Source organism: Herpailurus yagouaroundi, unplaced genomic scaffold, assembly GCF_014898765.1.
Source record: "Herpailurus yagouaroundi ecotype Mexico unplaced genomic scaffold, PumYag 222, whole genome shotgun sequence".
Taxonomy (NCBI): domain Eukaryota; kingdom Metazoa; phylum Chordata; class Mammalia; order Carnivora; family Felidae; genus Herpailurus; species Herpailurus yagouaroundi.
The window spans coordinates 19,603,793-19,626,035 of NW_024412453.1; the positions used below are offsets into that span (position 1 = coordinate 19,603,793).

General features: G+C 58.0%; 1 protein-coding gene across 2 annotated transcripts in view; it reads left to right on the forward strand.

Moving 5' to 3' along the window:
- The window catches only part of AXIN1 (axin 1), a 63,996-nt gene that overhangs the window by 40,727 nt on the left and 1,026 nt on the right, over window positions 1-22,243 (forward strand). The window contains exons 4-10 of one of the 2 annotated variants that reach the window (XM_040459577.1): window positions 3,030-3,126; window positions 9,697-9,834; window positions 14,360-14,889; window positions 15,499-15,669; window positions 18,270-18,515; window positions 20,338-20,445; window positions 22,063-22,230. In XM_040459577.1, coding sequence (XP_040315511.1) covers window positions 3,030-3,126; window positions 9,697-9,834; window positions 14,360-14,889; window positions 15,499-15,669; window positions 18,270-18,515; window positions 20,338-20,445; window positions 22,063-22,230 — 1,458 coding nt within the window. The remainder of the gene's footprint in view (window positions 1-3,029; window positions 3,127-9,696; window positions 9,835-14,359; window positions 14,890-15,498; window positions 15,670-18,269; window positions 18,516-20,337; window positions 20,446-22,062; window positions 22,231-22,243) is intronic. The other variant, XM_040459578.1, reaches the window with a different exon arrangement.

The following is a 22,243-nucleotide window of genomic DNA, read 5'->3' on the forward strand; positions in this document are numbered from 1 at the left end:
TACCCTGTGTCGCCACGCATCCGGGGCCCCTTTCTCTTTTCCTCTTCGGTGGCCACATGGTGGTGACGTCACGAGACGGGTCTGTCCCTTTGGGTTCAACTTGTGTGTGTATATTGACTATTTCATCCTTCTTTGTGTCACATCTTTTTTTTTTTTTTTTAACGTTTATTTATTATAGAGAGACAGAGAGAGACAGAAAAGAGCATGGGAGGGGCAGAGAGAGGGGGAGACACAGAATCTGAAGCAGGCTCCAGGCTCTGAACTGTCAGCACAGAGCCTGACGCGGGGCTCGAACTCACAAATCACAAGATCGTGACCTGAGCCAAAGTCGGATGCCCAACCGACTGAACCACCCAGGTGCCCCCCCCCCTTTTTTTAGTTTATTTTTAGAGAGAGAGAGAGAGCAAGCAGGGGAGGGGCAGAGAGAGGGAAAAAGAGATTTCCCAAGTAGGCTCAACCGACTGAGCCCCTCAGCCCTCAGCCACCCCCTTTGCATCACATCTTTAAGATAAAATGTTGACGTGTTTTTAGCAGTTTCTTACTTGAAATGACTGTGCTTTTAGCAGTGCCCACTGTGACCCCCACTCGCAGCTGACAGCTCGGGATCGTGCCCTCGTGCTGTTCGGTTTTCTCCTCCCAGAAATTGGTTACTACAATGAAGATTCATCTGCCAGCACATTTTTCTCATAAAGTCTGTTAATTCACTTTAAGAAAAGGACATATGTTTGCTAAAGGGAAGATCTAAAGTTTTTAAAGTATTTTTTTCCTGAGATTCTGTTCATGTTGGCTTACTCTAAGACTGAGAAACATAGGAATAGTAGGGGCGCCTGGGTGGCTATTGGTTAAGCGTCCGACATTGGCTCAGGTCATGATCTCATGGTTCGTGAGTTTGAAGCCCGTGTTGGGCTCTGTGCTGTCAGCACAGGGATCCTGTGGCCCCCTGTCTCCCTGCCCCTCCCCTCCTTGTGTGCACTCCCTCTCTCCCTGTCTCCCTGTCTCCATCTCAAAAAATAAACATTAAAAACATTTGCCCCGTCTTTCCTTCTGCTCCCTCCCCTGTGTGTGTGTGCTCTCCCTCTTTCTGTCAAGTAAAAAAAAATAATAATAATAATAATAATAATAATAATAATAAATAAATATATGCTTTTTAAAAAATTTTTTCAAAAAAACGTAGGAATAAATTTAGAATGTATTTGAATATACGTCAGAGGCAAAAAGTAGCATGGTGCGTTTCTTCTACATTATTTCTCCTGGGCACAGCTGCCCTCGGCACGTCAACCACACAGTAAAAACGGTGGCATGGCTCACTCTAGACTTTGGACGTGGGCGTCCAAGGACAGTGCCTCATCCGGAGGCATGTGGGACCTTTAACCAGTGCCTGGTCAAAGCGTATGAGAAACAAGTTGGTGGCTCGGCACACCTGGGCAAAACCCTCCGGGCAGATGACGACATCTTTTAATGCATTTGACTTGCCTGCTGCTTGACAGCTGTCCCCTGAGGTGCCCCTGCTAGAGTGCTGAGCCAGTCACACTGCACACCCAGCTGGTGCCCTGATAGCCGGGACACCGAGGCAGTGACAGGAGAGATGGGCTGTCCCAGCCTCATTCGGCCTCATTCGGCCAAAGTCTACCCTTTCCACCCAGACCAGGGCTCTCAGGAATATGATTTTAAGAGGAGAATGTTGCATCCCTGCCTGTAAGCAAAGCCGCCGAGCTGGGGGCCCAGCAGTTAAGAAATGAGATCAGAATTGTGTGCACGTGTGGATCCTGCTGGCAAGTAGGAGCACTGCTCTGAGAGCGCCCCAGCCCCGTCCCCCCACACCCCCTTCCCTGGGCCGTGCTTGGGAAGGAGGCCAGGGGACGCAGATCTTCACCCACTGGAGGCCAGGGAGGCCGAGGCCTTTCAACAGCCAGATGGTTTACAGACCCCTCCCTTCCAGCTGTCAGAGCCGGGGACCCGCTCAGGAGTTCTTCAGTGAGGAGGAGGTGGGGACCCAGAGGAGCCACCCTCTCTAGGCATCCTGCTCTGGCGGGCGTCGTCACGTCGCAGTGGCTCCTGTTGGCCACTGTGCTTCTTAGCGTAGATTTGAAGTGCGGAGAGGACTGGAGAGCGGGTGAGGTGTTAGAGCTGGCATGTGTCTTGAGTAGGTACATTCAGTCATGTACAGACAACACGTGATTTGATCCATACGTTTATTACAATCTTCAAGAGGGCTTATAACTAAAACTTACGTCAAGGAAGCTAATTTGCGTACCCTCAGAGAGAGAACGCTGCCTTTCCAGTCTACCTTGGAAGACAGCAGGTAACATAGAACCTGGGAGATCTGTTCCAGTGGGATCTAAATTGTCTTGGCTGTCCGTGTTTTGGTCTGTTTACAGCACCCCTGCCAGACAGGCACCTGGGCGTTCAGTGACACGTCAGTGAATGTTTCAGGCTTTGTGGCCACATACGGTCTCTGTCACATACTCCTTTCCTGCTTTTCTTCCCCCCCAGTTTTATTTTTTTTAATGTTTTTATTTATTTTTGAGACAGAGAGACAGAGCATAAGCAGGGGAGGGGCAGAGAGAGAGGGAGACACAGAGTCAGAAGCAGGCTCCAGGCTCTGAGCTGTCAGCACAGAACCCGACGCGGGGCTCAAACTCACAAACCGCAAGATTGTGACCTGGGCCGAAGTCAGACGCTTAACCGACGGAGCCACCTAGGCGCCCCTTCCCCTTCAAGTTTTGAGAGAGAACACAAGTGGGGGAGGGGCAGAGGGAGAGAGCAAGAATCTTAAGCAGGCTCTATGCTCAGTGTGGGACCCGACAGGGGCTCGATCCCATGACTCCGGGATCACGACTTGAGCTGAAATGAAGAATAAAATGAAATGACGCTCATCCTACTGAGCCACCGAGGTGCCCCTTGTCCACTGCTTTAGAAAACGGAGAAACCCTTGTTAGCTCTCCGGCTGTAGAGAGCAGGCCTCGCCAGCTGCACTTCCCTGAGCTGTTTGTCTTGCACTCACGCCGGGCTCTCTCTCCTCCGGACAGGGATGGAGTCCCGCCATACAGGACCCGTAAGCAGCACCGCCGGGAGATGCAAGAGAGCGTCCAGGTCAACGGGCGGGTGCCCCTACCTCACATCCCTGTAAGTTCTGGCCGCGCAGCCCTGCGCCCTGTCTCCTGGGCCCTCTGGGACCATGCCCACCCTTTCTCCCTCCACCCCCGGCCACTGTGGCACTGGGCAGCGGGAAGGGCATTGCTTCCTGCGGGCTCAGCTCATGTCCAGGCATAGCGTGTGGTCAACACGAGGTCACGCCCCACAGGCTGGCAAGGACAGCGTGGGCGACTTGTAGGCCCACACGTTCCCTTCACAGGGGCAGGGAGGGCCTCACGTAGCACCTGCTGTGCAGTCTTCCTGTCCTGCTAAGTGACGTGCTGCTCCTCGATGTGGGAGAGCAGCTCTGAGCCCCTGTCCCTGGCTTGATACCGGGCCCGGCCCCTGCACGGGCCACCTCACTGTGGCTCCGTGCGGAAGCCTGACGGCGGCAATGCTCAGCGCCTCTGATCCCAAGTTACTGTGAGCACTTGCTGTGGGAGGTGCCTCAGCTTCGCCTCCTGGGAGGAAATAGTGAGGTGACAGTAGTCCCCCCGACTGTGGGCGCCGGAGGGGGGGCTTCGCAGAGCAGGCAGGCAGCCCGCCCCCACCTGCAGAGACCTCTTTATCTTGGCGTGCCAACTGAACGGGAAAGACTTCTCAGGGAAGAGAAGGAGGGCTTGCAGGAGTCTCAAACCGTTGGTGCTGTGAGCAGCTGTCCGCGGTTCCTGTGCAGGTGAAGGGGACGTCTCTCGGGGTCACCGCACACTCATCCGTGGCCAGTTCTTTGCTTAGAGTCTTTTAGCTAATTTCCAGGTAAGAAAGGTGATTTTTATGGTTGAGCAGAAAGGTTGTGGGTATGTTCTTGCTTCTGAGAAGAGGATGGGTGGTCAGTGTTAGGGGCACCCAGGGGACTCGGTCGGTTCAGTGTCATGACCTCAGGTTCGGCTCAGGTCATGACCTCACTGCTGGCGGAGTCGGGCCCCGTGTCGGGCTCTGTGCTGACAGCACGGAGCCTGCCTGTGATTCTCTTCCTCTCTCTCTCTCTCTCTCTCTCTCTCTCTCTCTCTTTCTCTCTCTCTGTGCCTCTCCCTGCTTGTGTGCTCTCTAAATAAATAAATAAATGTTTAAAAATTTTTTTTTTTTAACGTTTATTTTATTTTTGGGACAGAGAGAGACAGAGCATGAACAGGGGAGGGGCAGAGAGAGAGGGAGACACAGAATCGGAAACAGGCTCCAGGCTCCGAGCCATCAGCCCAGAGCCCGACGCGGGGCTCGAACTCCCGGACCGCGAGATCGTGACCTGGCTGAAGTCGGACGCTTAACCGACTGCGCCACCCAGGCGCCCCATTAAATAAATGTTTAAAAAAAGGAAAAAACAGAAAAACCTGGTCAAGCATCTTGTCACCTCCCAGCACACACTTGACCTAAGCCAGGCACCGACAGCGTGTGCTCGGGAGGAGTGGATGCTGCTGCTGGTGGTCTGTGTGCGTGTGTGTGCCTGCGTGTGCGTGCACGCTGCTGGGGCCCCTCAGGGCTCCCCCATAGGGAGCACCAGCCAACTCGTGCTGTCGGAGCACAGCCGGGGCCTGCACACGTCTTCACCTCGCTGTAGGCTGGTGCGTGTGTCTCCTTGCTCTCTTCAGAGATCTTTTTTGTTTTTTGTGTTTTGTGGTTTTTTTAAGGGTTATTTATTTATTTTCAGAGAGGGGGCAGGGAGTGGGGGAGGGGCAGGGAGAGAGGGAGACAGAGAATCCCAAGTAGGCTCCGCACTGTCAGCACGGAGCCTGATGCAGGGCTCGGTCTCAGATGGTGACCTGAGTCAATACCGAGTCAGACGCTTAACCGACTGACCCCCCAGGTTCCTCTCTTCATGGATGTGTAAACTCAGGACTGGGCCTGGGCAGGGGGAGCAGTAGGGGTGCCTGGGTACCCTGTGTCCCAGAAAGGAAGGGGATGAGTGGACACAGGAGCCACGTGGAGGTGCTCCCTCCCACCAGGCCACCAAAGCGTGAGGGTCAGTGGCGGTGAGGCGGGAACGTGCACGTCTCCGCTGACGGACTGAACACACCGGGAGTGTGATGAGCAGCAGGACACCTGCACCGGCCCAGGTGAAGCTGTCGCTCCCATGGGAAAAAGTGACTTCAGGGCAGGGGTGCCATCTTCGGCCGTGAGGGGACCCATGGATGCTGCCCCCTCGAGGACCATGAGAGGCCCGGGGCCTCTTGCCGGAGAAATCAGCAGGACACAGCCCACGTTGAGGGCCACCCTGCCCAAGAACTGGCTTCAAATTTTCAAAAGTCACAGGGTCACAAAAGTCCAGAGGAGACAGCCTCATTCCAGACTGAGGGAGTGCAGAGAAACGGTCCGGCTGAGCGCCGTGGCCGTGCAGGGCCTGTGGGGCCTCCGGGTCCAGGGATGCTCATGTCAGGGAGCCCTCCTCTGTGGGACGCCTACCAACCAATTCTGGCGATAGGATCTGATTCGAACAATTAAACGGCATATTCAAGAAAACCAAAAGAGAAAGTTGGTGAGCTGGAATATAGACCTGGAAAGATGTCTCAGAATGCGGCACAGAGAATCAGGAAGAGACAAGAGAAGTGTCAGAATGTTCCAGAATCGAGGAAAGCAAGGCATCTTCAGTCTCTGGAAGGTCCTGGCCAAGTCAGCGTGAAGGCAGAGCTGAGAGAGGCAGGCATGGCAGCGAGAGCCTGGCTTTACCGTGCGGTGTGGACAGTGCTGTGGCCCACAGGCTTCCAGCCTCGGCCGCCCAGCCCCCCGGCAGGGCTAAGAGCGTTCTTGGGCACCACGCCGACCCTCGGGCCTGACCCTGTGCAACCATTCTGTGAAAGCAGGAGTCCTGTGCGTCCTGGTGACTTCTGAGTGCTGGTTACCTTCCAGGGGAGGCTTAATGAGCCCTGCTCCTTGAGCTGTTCACACGTTCAGGGGAACAGGTCGTGGCTGGGATGGACTGGGCACGGCCAGGCGGTTGGTGCAGATGCCGGGGGCGGTGAGGGGGGGGCAGAGGTCACTGGCCTCCTCACGCGCCTGGGCTTCGTTTTCCGGGGACCAGCGTTAGAAGATGTCGCCCGCGTGCTTCTCGGCGGCGTGGGGAGCTTCGTGGTCTCTCCAGGGGCCCCTCTGCATCTGTCTGATAGCTCAGCAGAGGGGCCTGGCGGGGGTGTGCTTGGGTAGCCCGTTGAGGCGGGGGGGCGCGGCGGGGGGGGGGGGGGTCTCAGCAGAAGCGCTGCCTGGGTGAGCTGGCGTCTGCCGTCAGCACTGGGCACAGCCTGGAGCCCAGCCTGGCTGTGTGGTCAGGTCAGACAGGCCAGCACGTGGCTCGGAGTTAAGAGCGAAGAGAGGGCGTGCTGCATCCGTTCTGTCCGGCGTGGAAATGAAGCAGGAGAAACCTCACCGAAGGGGAGTCAGGAAGCCAGTGGGGGGAGCTCTCGTGCCAACCCAGCAGGAGCGTCCGTTACAGGGAAGGACGCGCTGGGTCCCCTCCACGCTGCGTCCCACCCCTGCGGCTCAGCCAAGGAGAAGCCTTTTCACCCCAGACGCTTGCTTCTCTCCAGGGGGCTTCCGTTCACAGCAGCCCTCCCAACTCCCCTTCTCCGTAAGGTGACGTCTTTGCCTTTGTTGGTGGGAGGAGTCCTTCACTTTTGCCATACGGTGCTTGTCCCCAGTGGCAGTTCTTTGTTACTCCTAAATAAAACCATTTTTGCTGGTAGAATAACTGACTTTTATTTTTAAGGGCAACATTTTGTATCTAACAAACCAGAAGAAAATGTTTCCCATCTTGGCCGAGGTCGTGGAGTCCTGTGATTGGGGTGTCTCTTCTGTGGCTGGTGGCACCCGCCTGCCCCAGGAACCTGTGCGTGTCTGCTTTGTCGTGGGTCTCAGGGGAGGCAGGTCTGGGGAGCGCGGGCGAGAGGCAGACGCTGTGCTGCCCCGAGGTAGGCGGGTGGGCTGTGCCTGGTGGTCCTTGCTGCGTGACTTCCAGGGGATCAGGCCCAGGACGAGGGGCTGTGTGTGGGTGTCGGCGCAGGGGCACAGAGGCACCACCACGTGGGGGACCCCGCTGACTTTCCAGTCATGAAAGGTCTACTCCTTAATGCCCGAGGGAGGAGCCATCTGAACTCCCCAGAAGGTCCACAGTTGTAATTACTGGGACTTTTTCCTTTGTGACTTCTTTTGTTCCTCCACAGCCGGAAGGTTACCCGTTTTTCCACAGAGCTGGTAATTATTGTCATTTCTGACAGTTTCCCATTTTCAGAAGCACAGCCGTGCAGCCTAGAGGCTCTTTTCCAGAACACCTGAGCTTGGGGGCAGGCGTCCGCCGCAGGGCCGAGCCTCGCACGCGTCCTCACTCCACGTGGGTGCGTTTCCGTCTCGTGGGGACTTCTCACTCTGCCCTTCCTCTGCGTGTGCCGTCTCACGGTCAGCACTGCTCAGCGCTTGCCACCTGGACGTCTGGCCTTGCTCTCTCAGTCCCATGCAGGTCACTGCCCTCTGCTCAGTTCAGTCCCCGGAGAAGCCAGCCTGCTGGCCTCGGGCCTTTCTTCTCCACTGGGATATGCTGTCCGCAAAGACTCCCTTCCGGGTCTCGGCCTCATGGCTGTCCCTACTGCCCAGGCTCTTCTGAGAACACTGGGCACCCCCGGACCTTTCGCACCAGCTCTCTCTGTTGAAGTGTTTGCTTGTGTCCTGGGCTCGCCCTCCCCTGCTTCCCTCTCCGGACCCTTCCGAGCTTTCTGCAGCTGCCCCTGAGCTCATCGAGGCCAGTGATAGCCCCACACGTGGGCATTTGTCCCCGAGCCCTTCCCATGATTTTCTCACCTAAGCTTACCTGTTTCTGAGGTTCTGTCGTTTTGTAGATGAGAAACATAGAGTCAAAACTGTGCCCAGGGGCACTGCCCCCGCTCAGGCTCCTGCCCCACACGGAGTCCTCCCTGCTCAGCTTGCTGTACATCTGAAGTCCAGGGTTCTAGATCGCCACTATCCATCCAGGAGATCAGAGAGGACTCCTGTGTGTCACCCTGTCTCGGGCTACTCCCTCCTCCGTCTGCCCTCCTGCCCTGTCCGAGCCGCCTGCGCTCTCTCCCCTCCTCTTGGCAGCTCCCCGGTGACCCCATCCCCCTCAACAGGGGGGTGGTGGCATAGATTTTAAAAAATATGTATATTTTTTTAATTTTTGAGAGAGAGAGTGCAGGCTGGAGAGTGGCAGAGAGAAAGGGGGACAGAGGGCTCGAAGCTGGGCTCTCCGCTGTCAGCACAGAGCCCAGTGTGATGCTTGAACTCAGGAACCATGAGATTGGAACCTGAGCTGAAATCAGGGTTTGGATGCTTAACTGACTGAGCCACCTAGGCGCCCAAGTGGCTTAGACTTTTAAAACACGTTTGCGCTGAAAGATATTGTTAGGACAGCTGATCAAATTAAAATAAGGCCTGATTAGGTAACAGTAATGTTAGACTTTTAAAACATGTAGTGACCTAACACAGACCTAATGTGATGGTCACCAGGGCTCTGTTGTCCCTCCCGGCTCAGTGCTGGGTAAAGGAGACCTTAGACAAGAAAAGGGGGCAGTGAGGAACCCAGCAGAAGGGGCAAGTGTGAACACTCGTTTTAAGAGAAAACGCAGGTTTCTGGGAATACAAAGTGGTGTAGCCACTCTGGAAAACAGTATGGAGTTTCCTCAAAAAACTAAAAACAGAACTACCCTTCGACCCAGCAACTGCACTACTAGGCATTTATCCAAGGGATACAGGTGTGCTGTTTCAAAGGGACACATGCACCCCCATGTTTATAGCAGCATTATCGACAACAGCCAAAGTATGGAAAGAGTCCAAATGTCCGTTGCCGGAGGAATGGATAAAGAAGATGCGATATATGGGGCGCCTGGGTAGCTCAGTCGGTTGAGCAACCAACTTCAGCTCAGGTCACGATCTCACGGTCTGTGAGTTCGAGCCCCGCGTCGGGCTCTGTGCTGCCAGCTCGGAGCCTGGAGCCTGCTTCAGGTTCTGTGTCTCCCTCTTTCTCTGCCCCTCCCCTGCTCGTGCTCTGTCTCTCTGTCTCAAAAATAAATAAAAACAAATAAAAAAAAAGATGTATATTTATACAATGGAGTATTACTTGGCAATCAAAAAAAATGAAATCTTGCCATTTGCAACTATGTGGATGGAACTGGAGGGTGTTATGCTCAGTGAAATTAGAGAAAGACAAAAATCATGACTTCACTCCTATGAGGACTTTAAGGGACAAAACAGATGAACATTAGGGAAGGGAAACACAAATAATATAGAAACAGGGAGGGGGACAAAAGAGAAGAGACTCATCAATATGGAGAACAAACAGAGGGTTGCTGGAGGGGGTGTGGGAGGGGGGATGGGCTAAATGGGGGAGGGGCATTAAGGAATCTACTCCTGAAATCACTGTTGCACTACATGCTGACTAATTTGGATGTAAATTAAAAAAAATAAAAAATAAAACAAGTTAAAAAAACGAAACAAAACGCACGTTTCGGGGCTCCTCCTGGTCACCCGGAGAGTGCCCGTGTGCCATCTTGACGGGGCTGGCAGTTCAAGGCTGCACGTGGCTGGCTAATCAGTGTCTCCTTGCAGCGCACTTACCGAATGCCAAAGGAAGTCCGCGTGGAGCCCCAGAAGTTCGCCGCGGAGCTCATCCACCGCCTGGAGGCCATCCAGCGGACACGGGAGGCTGAGGAGAAGCTGGAGGAGCGGCTGAAACGCGTCCGGATGGTGAGTGAGCCTTCTGGGAGAGGCCACGGTGCGGCTCGGGTTCTGGATGATCTTACTGCGTTTTGGTGGAGTTGAGGGCAGCTTCAGGCTCCCACGAGCTCCCTCCTGGGTCTCCCAGAGTGCTGGCTCCCGACGCCCTCTGACCCTGCCCTGGTGGCTGGCCGCTCTGCTGTGACGGGGGCCCGTCTGAAGCCGCCACCGCTCCTGTGCGGTCTTCACCGTCTCCTGGGGAGGAGGTCCCCCTGGCGGGGACCCCGAGCCCGGTCTGGGAGCAACCAGTAAGGCACTCAGCAGCCGCTCCTTGGCCTGCGGGGAGCTGGGGTTCCTGTGCCACCTGCTTCTGGGGAGGGGTGGAGAGGCGGGCAGAGACCACGCCCTGCTGTCATCCCCACACCGGAGCTACATCGGCTCGGCTCAGGAAGGCAGTTTTGGCAGACGACTCAACGCGTACCCCGTGCATACTGACCTCTCCTTTCAGCCCAACCCCCTTCCTGCTCCCTCCCGTGTCCCACGTGCCCCCGTGGCCCCGCCAGGTCCCAGGGGCGCCGGGCACACGTGTGGAGCAGAGTGTGCCCTTGGCACGGGGCCTGGGGGCTCCCACCGGTCATCCCGAGTGCAGAAAGGGTCACGTTCAGAAATAGGCTCCTGTGCCTTGTTTTCTGACCCATGGCCTTGCCGGGCAGGACGTGGAGTGCTGGGACAATTACGTGTGGTTTGTGACTTACCTGCTCTGATACTTCTCGACCTGTAGCTGTCAAAGAGACATGCGGCTTATGTGGCCTGTGGGCGTCATCCTGCAAGACTCATTCCCACGTGTGCTCGGGTTTCCGTCCTGAGATGTCGATGACAGACATGTCCCTTGAGCACGGCCTTCCCCGTGCTCTTCATGCCTCACCAGGTTGTGTGTCCCCGAGGCCCCAGTGCCCCGTGCTCCCGGAGCCAGGCGCCACTGTGTCGCTGGAGACAGGCCTTTGCTTTTCTCCAGCAGGTAGGAATCCCCTTCTGAAACTAAGAAAGGTCACCACTGGCAGCACCCGGCCGGCTCGGTCGGTGGCGCGTACGACTCTTCCTCTCAGGGTTGTGAGTTCAAACCCCACATTGGGTGTGGAGTCTGCTTTAAAAAAAAGAAAAAGGAAAAACAGTCACCAACAAGTGGCGTCTTGCACTTTTTCCCTCAATACCTCATGCCCGATGCCTGAAACCCAAACCATGACTGCTGTGGGGGTGCCTGGCGCATCGCTTGGTAGAGCATCCGACTCTTGATTTTGGCTCAGGTCGTGATCCTAGGGTCATGGGATTGAGCCCCACATAGGACTCTGTGCTGAGCGTGGAGCCTGGTGGGATTCTGTCTTCCCCTCTCTCTCTGCCCCTCTTGCAGGCTCGCTCTCTCTCTTTCTTCCTCTCTTTCTCTCCCTCAAAACACAACACAAAGAAAAACACACCCAAAACAGGATTGTTCTGGAAGGAATTGTTTCTCTACCTGATCACCCGATACTCATTTACAACACGGACCTGAGCCCTGCTCAGACTCTGTCCGAACCCCCAGGAGGGGCCTGCTGTCTCACCTTCTGTGTTTCCCCGGTGAGTCATGTGCACCTGAAGTCTGGAGATGCCATCGTAAGGGTAGTCATGGGGCCCAGCCACAGTCACACCTGGCGGTTTCCTGTCCTGCCCTCCATGCATCCCACACGGTGCTGTGCCCTTGCCGTCCAGGGTTCCGGAGCCCCCTCATAGGACACCCAGGTTTGAAATGAGGGGCCACCCCACCCCCCACATTTTTCAGATTTCGAATAGCGTTTCAAAACCTGGGGTTCGCGGTGGGCACCAGGAAGGCTGGGGTGGTCACCGAGGTGAATGGCCAGATGGCATGCTCTCCGAGAGGGAGCCCGCATGAAAGTTTTTGGTTTTTTTTTTTTTTTAACATTTATTCATTTTTGAAAGGCAGAGAGAGACAGAGTGTGAATGGGGGAGGGGCAGAGAGAGAGGGAGACACAGAAACAGAAGCAGGCTCTAGGCTCCGAGCTGTCAGCACAGAGCCCGGCATGGGGCTTGAACTCACGGACCGAGAGATCATGACCTGAGCCGAAGTCGGCCACTCAACTGACTGAGCCACCCAGGCGCCCCTATGAAAGTATTTTTAAGCACCTGGGCAGGGACACTAGGTTTTTCTTACCGGCATCTTCTTGTCTCCCTCCCTCGTAGTGACCCGGTGACTCCCATGTAGGCAGCGCAGTGCTGGCCTGGGCGCCAGGCGTGTGCTGACCCGCTGCCTGTTTGCCAGTCTGGGTTGCAGCGAGGGGGGGGGGCGGACGTTCAGTGGGCATCCACGGAGGCCACCTTCCCCGTCAGGGTCCAGCAGAGGCCTCCGTGAGTGAAGGGACTGTCAGGGCGTGGCCTGTCAGGTAACCTTCTTTGAGAAATCAGTGTCGGACACAGAGTTGCCGTGAGGCACGGCGGGTTTTACAGGAGCCAAGCCCTGCTTTGCGTGCCGTCGTGGGGCTGGCACCGTGGCGCGTCCGTGGCCCAAGCACGCCTCCGTCAGTGCCTCCTGAGTACGCTCACGAAGTAAAAGTACCCTGTGGTTTGTGAAAGAAGTTTAAGGCAGGAGACTTTCAAACCTTCTTGCCGTAGAACCCAGCTGTGGTAATTGTGTCAAGTTTGTCCTCGTGGCTCCGTGTGCCCGTGGCCCTGCAGGTCACTGTGCGGGATGGGCATTTTAACAGCCATCGGTATTCGGTGTATTTTTCTCATGTCTGAGTCTTAGTCTCCTGTTGTCTGCGGCCTCCCTGTCGGGGGTGTGCGGTTGTGCCTGGATCTCCCAGGAGCTGTCACAGGGGGCTGGGCCCGGCCACAGAGGTTCCCCAGTGCCTGTGACTTAACACAAGATGTTCAAACGAGTAGCCCCTTGTATTTCCTGGGTATCGATTCAGGAACGAATCGGCAGGCCCGCGGTGGCGTCTGGACAGGATCGCCGGGCTCTGTGTCACAGTCTCTGGCCTGTAGCCACTCTGTCCCCATAGGCTTCCCTCGGACCCTGGGGGGCTCACTGCCCCACAGCTGGCTGTGCGGTTCCATCGGATGCCCTGAGTGTTTAAAAACAAAACAGGAGAAAGTCAATTTTAATTACGTATGTACAGGGAATCCGCATGGACGTGAGAGTCCCTGTCTTGTATGATTTTACAAAATAAGGCTCATATAAATATGCCATAAACTATAGTCTTTTTTAAAAGAAGAATAACTACAAATTTTTAAATAAGAGTTTTGTTGTAAAATTCGGAAAATAAGAACAAAGAAGAAAGTGAAAATTCTTAGCTAGACAGTTTGGTGAACCTGTAACATTTCAAAACCGTAAAACCGATTTCCTCCATGTGCAGAGCCACCGAGACAAGCTGGCTCTCAGCCCAAGCTGTCCGTCACCACCCCGTGCCGCCCCCCGGGGACTGCAAGAGCCCCTCTTCCTTACCCGTAGGGGTCAGTGTCCGTCGAGGGCAGAGTGGGGGGTCCGGCATGGGACGGGGGGTGGGGAGCCCAGGGCCCCGGTGTGCCCGAGAGGGGCGTGTTCACCCTCCCCGCAGCTATGCGCCTGCCCTCTGTCCTGCTCCGTGCCACCTGCGACCTGAGCGTGGACTGAAGTGTCTGCAGCTGACCGCCTGTCCTGGTGACGTGGAGACGCTTTCCCATAAGTGAAAAGTTTCTTGTGGATTTTGTGAGATTTGTTTCTGGTACAGAGGTAGCTGCCCCACCCTTTCTGGTCACTACCGGATGTACCCACCATTATTCTGGTTTCCACAATTCAGTGAGATGAGAAAATAAATACAAGATTTGGCTGGGCAGATGATATATTTACAGATAGGGTCCTGTTGGCTGCCAGAGACTCCAGAGAAACCCAACTGGATTTAGTGTGACAGTTGACCCAGAATCACAGAGCAGAGCAATTAAGCAGAAAACGAGCTCTTCTGTACAAGGGCGTATTCCCTTTGAAAATGTAATGGGAAAGGGACGATCAGGTTGCACAGTCGGTTAAGCGTCTGACTCTTGATCTCGACTCAGGTCATGATCTCCCTTGGGCCCCACATCAGGCTCTGTGCTGACAGAGTGGAGCCTGCTTAGGATTCTGTGTCTCTCCCTCTCTCCCTGCCCCTCCCCCCCCCAAATAAATAAAATTTAAAAGCAAACAAAAGAAAATATAATGGAAAACATGGAAATAAAATTGAGGACTAGGAAAATCAACTGAAGAAATAAAAATATCTTTATTGAGAAGCGTAAAAGAACTAAGTCCCTCTGGAGGTTTCTCAGTGGGCGGGATTGGGTGGGCGTTGTGGTCCTCGAGTTCCTGGTGCGTGGTGGGCGTGCTCACTCTCTCACGCTCCCCAGCGCCCAGTGCCTCACCTGGCCTGCTCATCCTGGGCTCGGTGCTTCTGGCCCCCGAGATGGAGCATTGCGGGCCTATTTCTTTGTTTCCGCGAGGGCGAGGTTTCTGTGACTCGGCCGGTGCCAGGAGGTGACTCGTGACCTTGTCCTGCAGGAGGAAGAAGGTGAGGATGGTGACATGCCCTCTGGTCCCCCGGGGGCCACTCATAAGCTGCCTTTGGCCACAGCCTGGCACCACTTCCCACCCCGCTATGCAGACGTGGGCTGCGTGGGTCTGCGGGACGCGCACGAGGAGAACCCTGAGAGCATCCTGGATGAGCATGTGCAGCGGGTCATGAGGACGCCGGGCTGTCAGTCGCCGGGGCCCGGCCACCGTTCCCCTGACAGCGGGCACGTGCCCAAGATTGTGGGGGTCCTAGGGGGCGTGCCCCCTGGGCACAGTAAGCACGCACCTAAGTCCGGGGTGAAGCTGGACGCAGCCGGCCCACACCTGCACAGGCACGGCCACCACCACAGTCACCACGGGGCGGCCAGGCCCAAGGAGCAGGCTGAGGCTGAGGCCTCCCGCCGCATCCCGGGCAGCTTCTCTTGGGGCCCGGAGCTGCACGGCCACACAGCCAAGCCCCGTAGCCACTCAGAGAGCGTGGGCACCGCCCCCAATGCGAGCGACAGCCTGGCCTACAGGTGAGTGTCTGTGGCAGCCTGGGCCTTGCTTTGGGATCGGGGCTGTGGTTTCTTCATCCCTGAACCTGTATCAGTAAGGGCCACGTGCGCCTTCCCGGGGAGGAAGGGGTCACAGTGAGAGGCTGTGTCTCCTGAGGGTTCTGTTCAGTTTTCTGGGCCACAGTTCCCCTTTAAAAGTCGTCCAGCCGGGGTTGCCCGCACAGACCATGGGCATGTGGTCGCCAGAGGGCCCCAGCGCCCAGCGTGAGTGCCTGGTCCTGCCTGGGGTCCCGGGCCATCCAGGGCTCTGGCCTTGAAGGGTGCATGGATAGAGAGGTACCTGTTTCGGGGGAGGCGTCTGGGTGAGGGGTGACCGGGTCCCGGTGCTGCTGCCCCCAGGTGAGTGGCTGGGCTGGGAGGGCGAAGGACAGGTGCCCCTGCCCTCCCAGCTGGTGCTGCCTGGACGCCTTGTGCTCCCCACCAGACTAACTTCAGAGAACCCCCTGGCATTGGGGCGGAGCCCGCGAGGACACACAGCTCTGTCAAAGCCACCACGTTCAGGTAGCCGCTTTCCGGCAACAGGCCACAAAGTAAAGGCAGCGGGTGACTCCCGGCCCCTTGCTTTTGTAGCGGGAAGTCTGGCACTGCCTCCAGAAGAAACGCCAAGAAGGCGGAGTCAGGGAAGGGCGCGGGAGCCGAGGTGCCTGGCCCCTCAGAAGACGCGGAGAAGAACCAAAAGATCATGCAGTGGATCATCGAGGGGGAGAAGGAGATCAGCCGGCACCGCAAGGCTGGCCACGGGTGAGAGGCGCCAGCGTCCCGGGTGGGTGTGGCCACACAAGCCACGGGTAAAAGGCACCCGGCGTCCTGGGTGTCGCGGGCACCAGCGTGTGGCACTAATTGACGAGCCTACAGCACGGTTCCGCCAGGGTCTTTGAAACTGCGGCCTGGCCCCACCCACCTGTCCTTACACCCCGTGGCCGTGGCCGTGGCCGTGTGAGCTCGCTGACTCCCGCCCCGAGTGGGGCCCTGTGCTGGCCTTGGGGTCCTGACACAGCTTCGGTGTCCTGGGCAGGAGTGTCCGCTGCTGAGCTCGTTCTCAAGTCACCACGTCTCTGCCTGATCTCCTCTTGCTGTGCCCAGCCCGCCAAGGGGGGGGGGGCCCGCTTTCACACAGCTGCCCTCACGAGCTGCTTTCTGGGTGGCTGACGCCTCCACACGACAGTGACCTAAGTTACTGGGGCAGTTAGGCAGGTACCTGGACGCCACTCCAGACAGACCACGCAGGACGAGTCTTCTCTGATCGCACCTGGTCACCCCCCAGCCGTCGGTGGTGTCTGCACCCTCTGAACTCTGTACTGGCCCCACAGAGCCGGAGGCTGCTCTGGAGGGTGTGGAGCCAGGACCCCAGACGTGCCATTGCCGCCTCGCGTGGGTCCGTCCATTTTGGGGGGACCATGGGGGACTGGGGCTGGCCCGGACTGCACGCCTCACCCCCAGACCAGCTGTCTGGGCCGTGGGGCTGGTGCCCGTGGGTGGGCTGGCCACCCCTCCTTCCTCAGTCTCCCGCTTCGCTGACTGTCTGTTTTGGATATGGTTGGGGACGGTAGAGTGTGCGTGTGTGGCGGCGGTGGGGGGGGGGGGGGGGGCCCGGGGGCGGGAGGGGAGAAAGGGAGAAGTGGGTAACCACCTGCCAGCCAGCCCATCCTGAGCAGAGACGTGGGACTCTCCACCCGTGGGTCCCTGTGTCTGGTCTCCACGTGACTGTGGGAACAAGGCTCCCGCCAGTGTTCGGACACCTTTGCGGTCACAAAACCTGTCCTGAGTGAGGGTCTTTCCAGAGCTCCTCTCCTGCTTTGGTTGGGTTTCTCTGGATTTCCTTTTCGGGTTTCCACAAGGAATGGCTCTGTTCTGGCCGTTCCTCCCACGCCAGATGGAGGGTTTCTGTGGTGGAAGAATAAAAGGCCCATCTGGAAACAGTCTCAGGTTGGAAGGTGCTTGATGTCAGGATGGGCCATTTTAAATGGTGGCATTTCAGTATCCCTACCAGGTCTCCCTGGCCTCCCTGGAGTTGGGGGACAGTGTGCCTCTGTCTTTGTTGCTCTTACATCATACAGCAGGTAGGCAGGGGAGGGTGGAGGCATGGGGCAGCGAGAGAGGGAGGACGTGGGGGGGGCCAGGCGATGGGAGGTGGGTGTGCGGCGGGGAGGTGGGGGGCAAGGAGAGGCTGGGGGTGGGCCCCAGAGCCAAGGTCTCCCTGTGGCTGGCCCCGTGGGCTCTTTAGGAGGGAGATGCCATCTTTCCTGGGGCAGTTCCGGGACTGCGAGGGCACTGAGCCTGGGGGCCCTCTTCCAGGGTTCCCTCCTGGTGCTAAAGCCCCCCTTTCCAAGGGCTCCAGCCAAGGCTAAGAGAGGCTGATGTTTTCGGTATAATTCAGCCGTGCAGCAAAGGCGTACTGCACAGCTCTAGAGCGTTTTGTGTTGGGTAATGAAGGCAGAGAGAGGTGTGTGATCCCATGGGGGAAACATTTGAAAAAATGAAAAATTGTATGTTTAGAGTTACGCTGATTGTTTTTAACGGGAAGGAGAATATACCAATATAGTGAGAGTAGGTACTTCTAAATTAAGATTTTTAGATTGTTTTTACTTTGGAATTTCCTATATGGTTCAGCTTTCTCACAAAGAGCATTTATTTTGATCCTAAAATGTTTTTTAAAAACAGTGAAAAGTTTTTTTTTTTTTAAGTTTTTATATAGGGTGTGACAGAGTTCAGTAAAGTTGTTAAAAATTAGTTACAAAAGGGGCACCTGGGTGACTCAGTCGGTTAAGCATCCGACTTCAGCTCAGGTCGTGATCTTGCAGTCTGAGAGTTCAAGCCCCGTGTCAGGCTCTGTGCTGGACAGCTCAGAGCCTGGGGCCTGCCTCGGATTCTCTGTCTCCCTCTCTCTCTGCTCCTCCTCTACTCACACTTTCTGAAAATAAACAACCTTTAAACAGTTCTTCAAAAATGAGTTACAGGGGCACCTGGGTGACTCAGTCAGTCAAGCGTCCAACTTGGGCTCAGGTCATGATCTCACAGTTTGTGAGTTCAAGCCCCGCGTTGGGCTCTGTGTTGACAGCTCAGAGCCTGGAGCCTGCTTGGGATTCTGTGTCTCCCTCTCTCTCTGCCCCTCCCCTGCTTGTGCTCTGTCTGTCTGTCTGAGATGAATAAATGTTAAAAAAAAAAAAAAACAAACTTAAAAAAAATAATAAAAATGAGTTACAAAAAGAGCGTGCAGCGGAGGAGCACGGTGTCATGTGGTGTGGTGGGAGGGGTGGCAGGTGTGCCCCTGGTGGCCTCCACTGGTCCCGCCTGTGGCCGGGGTTCCAGATGCTACCACACTCGTTCTTTTGCTCCCAAAGGTCTTCCGGTGCCAAGAAGCAGCAGGTGCACGAGAGCCCCAGGCCCTTGTCCGTGGAGCGCCCCGGGGCCGTGCACCCTTGGGTCAGCGCTCAGCTTCGCAACTCCGTGCAGCCCTCTCACCTCTTCGTTCAAGACCCCACCATGCCGCCCAACCCAGCCCCCAACCCTCTGACCCAGCTGGAGGAGGCCCGCAGGCGCCTGGAGGAGGAAGAGAAGAGAGCCAGCAAGTTACCCTCAAAGCAGAGGTAGGGGGGCAGCGGGGAGGGCAGGCCACACGCCCAATCAGGGCTGCCTTGGCACTGCTTGGGGGCTGTAGCCCCCCGAGGCCTGGGCACCCCCCAGCAGTCCTGGTTTCTTCTTTCACTGAGCGCTACCCGGGGCACGGCACGTGGCCTTGCTGTGTGACAAGGGGCTGGGAGGGTCCTCCTGGGGTAGAGAGGGAGCCGTCTCCCCTCTGTGAGTGTGCACTCGCCCCGGGGCTCCACGGAGCCTCTAGACACTACTGTCAGGATCCCCCTGGCCGCTGTGCAGGCTACAGAGTGGGAGTCCTGGGGGGGGTCCTTGGGCGGGGAGCCATAAATGGTGCCACGCACAGGTGGGATGGTGAACGTTGCTGAAGTACGCGTAGAGGTACAGTCTTCTGTGCAAGGGACCCCCAGCCCCATTGTCCCCAGCGCCATGCCCTCCTGGGCCTTGAGGGCCAGAGAGGCCCCGCCCACTGCTGACGCAGCCTCAGGCCAATGCGGCTCCCCACGCCCTGCCGCTCACCCTAGGGAGAACCCCTTTGTGGATGGCGGTCTTCTCTCCAGGCCAGAATGTGCCTTCCCCTGCCCTTTCTGCTGGGCCTCGAGGTCACTTTTCCCCGAATGTACCAGCGCGTTGGAATTCCCGGACAGATCCGGGAAATCTGCATTTTCCACCGAGGCCCCGGAGCACGGTCACACGGTGGCCCTGTTCTTGGACGTTGCCAGCGCCCCTTGCCCAGTCATGGTCACTGGACATGTTTCCTGGGGACCTCACTGTGTAGGGGGCCGTCCAGCTCCTGGGAGGCTGGTGTCAGCATGCAGGCCATCCCTGGTGCCTGTCTTATCGGGCAGAGCCAGGAGCCTGACTGCGTCCCCTGGTCATTGAGTGTGTCCACGTTTATGGCCACCTGTCTCACACCCTGTGACCCTGTCAACATAGAACCAGAGAGCCGGCTCGGAGCTGCGGATGCTGCTTCGTCTGACGGGGCCCGTGACCTGGAGGCGGACAGGGCGGCAGAGGGGCCGGCGGGGAAGGGGCTGGGGCATATGGGTAGGAAGTCTTCCCTGCTGCACAGAGCCTGGGAACGTCGTCCTTGCCACGCACTGGGGGTGTAGGGCTCACGTCTGCTCTTCTCGGCAGCACCCGGCAGGCCCTGCGTGTGCTCGTGCCGGCCAGAGACGCCAAACTGGTCCACACAAGCCTCTTGGGAATCCGTATTTGGGCCGTGAGGCTCCTGACAGGGTTTTGGCCACCGGCTCCGGCGTCTCCATTTGTCGCCGGTCCAGAACGTGGGCCTTTTGTAAGCGACCGCAGACACGGATGGAGGTCCGAGTTCCTTGTGGGGTGACCCACCCCCACCCCGCCCCGGCTGGCGGAAGAGAAGTCACCGTCAGGGCTGCACAACGTCGCGTCCGGGGCCGACAGCTGTTGGGAAAGCTGCTCGGGATGGAGCAGCAGCAGAGCGCGGACGAGGACGAGCACGCAGACGAGGCCGGAGCCAGGCCGTCCCCGAAGGCTCTTTTCAGTGTGGAGGAAGGGTCGGTGGTTCCCCGGAGTGTCATCCGCCGAGGAGTCCAGGAACTCTGGATTAACTGGAGCCTCGTGTTTCCTGACCGGCCCCGACGGAGCCCTGGAAGCCCCCGTCGTGTGGTGTGGTGTGGTGTTTTGTCCGCCCCACACGGTGGGAGCCTGGTTCGGCGGTGACGGACCCTCCCCGGGGCCCCTGCTCCGTCTGCCTGTCTGTGGCCCCACTGTCACGGCGGAGCCTTGGCGGAGGCCCAACCCCAGCACGCGCAGCTCACCGCCGTGGTTGTTCCCTAGGTATGTGCAGGAGGTCATCCAGCGGGGGCGCTCCTGTGTCAGGCCAGCGTGCACACCTGTGCTGAGCGTGGTGCCAGCCGTGTCCGACTTGGAGCTCTCGGAGACAGAGTACGTGCGCCCCCCGAGGGTCTCGGTACCGCTTACCCCGCCTCCCGCGGGGGAGCCGCTGTTCCCAGGATCTGGGGCGTCGCGCCGGAAGAGCTGGAGCCGGCCTCAAGCTTCCGGTCTCTGTCAGAGGAGACGTGGGCCGTCCTGTGTGACACGTGGCCTCCGGGCCAGGGAGGGAGCTCTGACCTGCTGCCTCCGCTCTGGCCCCGTGTGCCCACCCGCCTTTACTTTCCTGAGCTTCCCGGCCAGCCGTTGGGGCTCGGTGGTCTGCGACTGGTGGTGCCTCTCCTGGCCCAGCACCGCGGGCGTGTGTGTCCGGGTGCCATGAGCACACGGAGTCTGTCTAGCTCCGTTCTTGCGTGGAACGTGGGAACAGGTGCTTGGCGCGTCCGCTCCCCAGGCAGGCGTGGTGCAGGGCAGGTGTTGGGGACCTCATGTAGACGGTGCCGGCCACCCAACCCCTGTGCCTCTGCTCAGAACGGAGCAGAAACGGGGTCCCCCGCCTCATCCCACACAGTGGCTCATCACGTCCAGCCGGATGCCTGAGTGACTCAGAGCTTCCCCACCAGGTCACTCCTCGAGGGTGGTCTCCCGGCAGGGAGGGGCCCTGCATCCCTTCTGCAGAGGACCCCCGCCACCATGTTAGGTTGCAGCACTCAGGGAAGGAAAGCAGGCGCCCAGGAGCCCGGCTTGAGCAGCAGACGGCCAGCTAGCCCAAGGAACCGCCCCCTCTATCCCCCGGAGCACCAGGGAGACAGGGCGTCCCGTTGTGAGCTCAGGAGGCCTTCCCGACATGACGCTGCAACCCGCTCCTGGCAGGGCGGCTGGTGGGGGCCAGGGGCTGTGTCCGAGCACACCTGGGCAGCTCCGGGGCGGTCACAGGGACGGGGACCACTACGGGACGGAGGGCGCGCCGCCTGTGCGGTCTCGTCACCCATCAGGACAGGTGGCCCTTCGGAGTGGTCGCGGGCAGGAGACCGTGCTGGCCTCACGGCCCTCCCTGCAAATCTGGCCGGCCACTGCCTCTGCTCTTCAGACCAGCTGTCTGCGGTGGAGGTAGGGGGGCGGGCAGGTTCATTTCCAGACCCATGCACGGTGCCATTCGCCCAGCCTCTGGCGTTCAGAGTTTCTGAAGCTTTAGGGCTTCAGGCCTCTCCTAAGGTACAGGTAGCGTAGCCCAGCCTAGAGGTGGGGGGCTGCGTTTTTTCCAGTAACCTAGGCGTTTTTTCCCACGCCTCGCGATGGGATCCACCATGGGTTCTGGCCCCGAGAAGCCACGTTTGTGTGGTCTGGGTAGGAGGCGACGTGCTCCAGCCAGCTCAGGACACAGGGAGGCTGGAGGCCACGGGCACGAGGGGAGATGAGCTGGCATCCATGCTGTAGATTTCGGAGAGTGTGGCCGGACTGGAGCCTCTGGTTGAGGCCCCACACGGAGCGAGGCCACAGGGCGCTGCGGGTGAGGGGTATCCGGGCTTTCGCACTCGTGGTGTTTGCACACGGCCAGGCCGGCTCATCCTCTCTAGTCCTTATCCCCTGTTTGTGGGGGGCCCGGAGCCCTTTGGGGTGTGTCCTGTGTGACCCCGAGCCCAGCGGTCACCGCTGCGCCTCTGCCCCCAGGTCGAAGTCGCAGAGGAAGGCGGGCAGTGGGAGCGCCCAGCCGTGTGACAGCATCGTGGTGGCCTATTACTTCTGCGGGGAGCCCATCCCGTACCGGACCCTGGTGCGGGGCCGAGCCGTCACTCTGGGCCAGTTCAAGGAGCTGCTGACCAGGAAGGGCAACTACAGGTGAGGGCCGGGC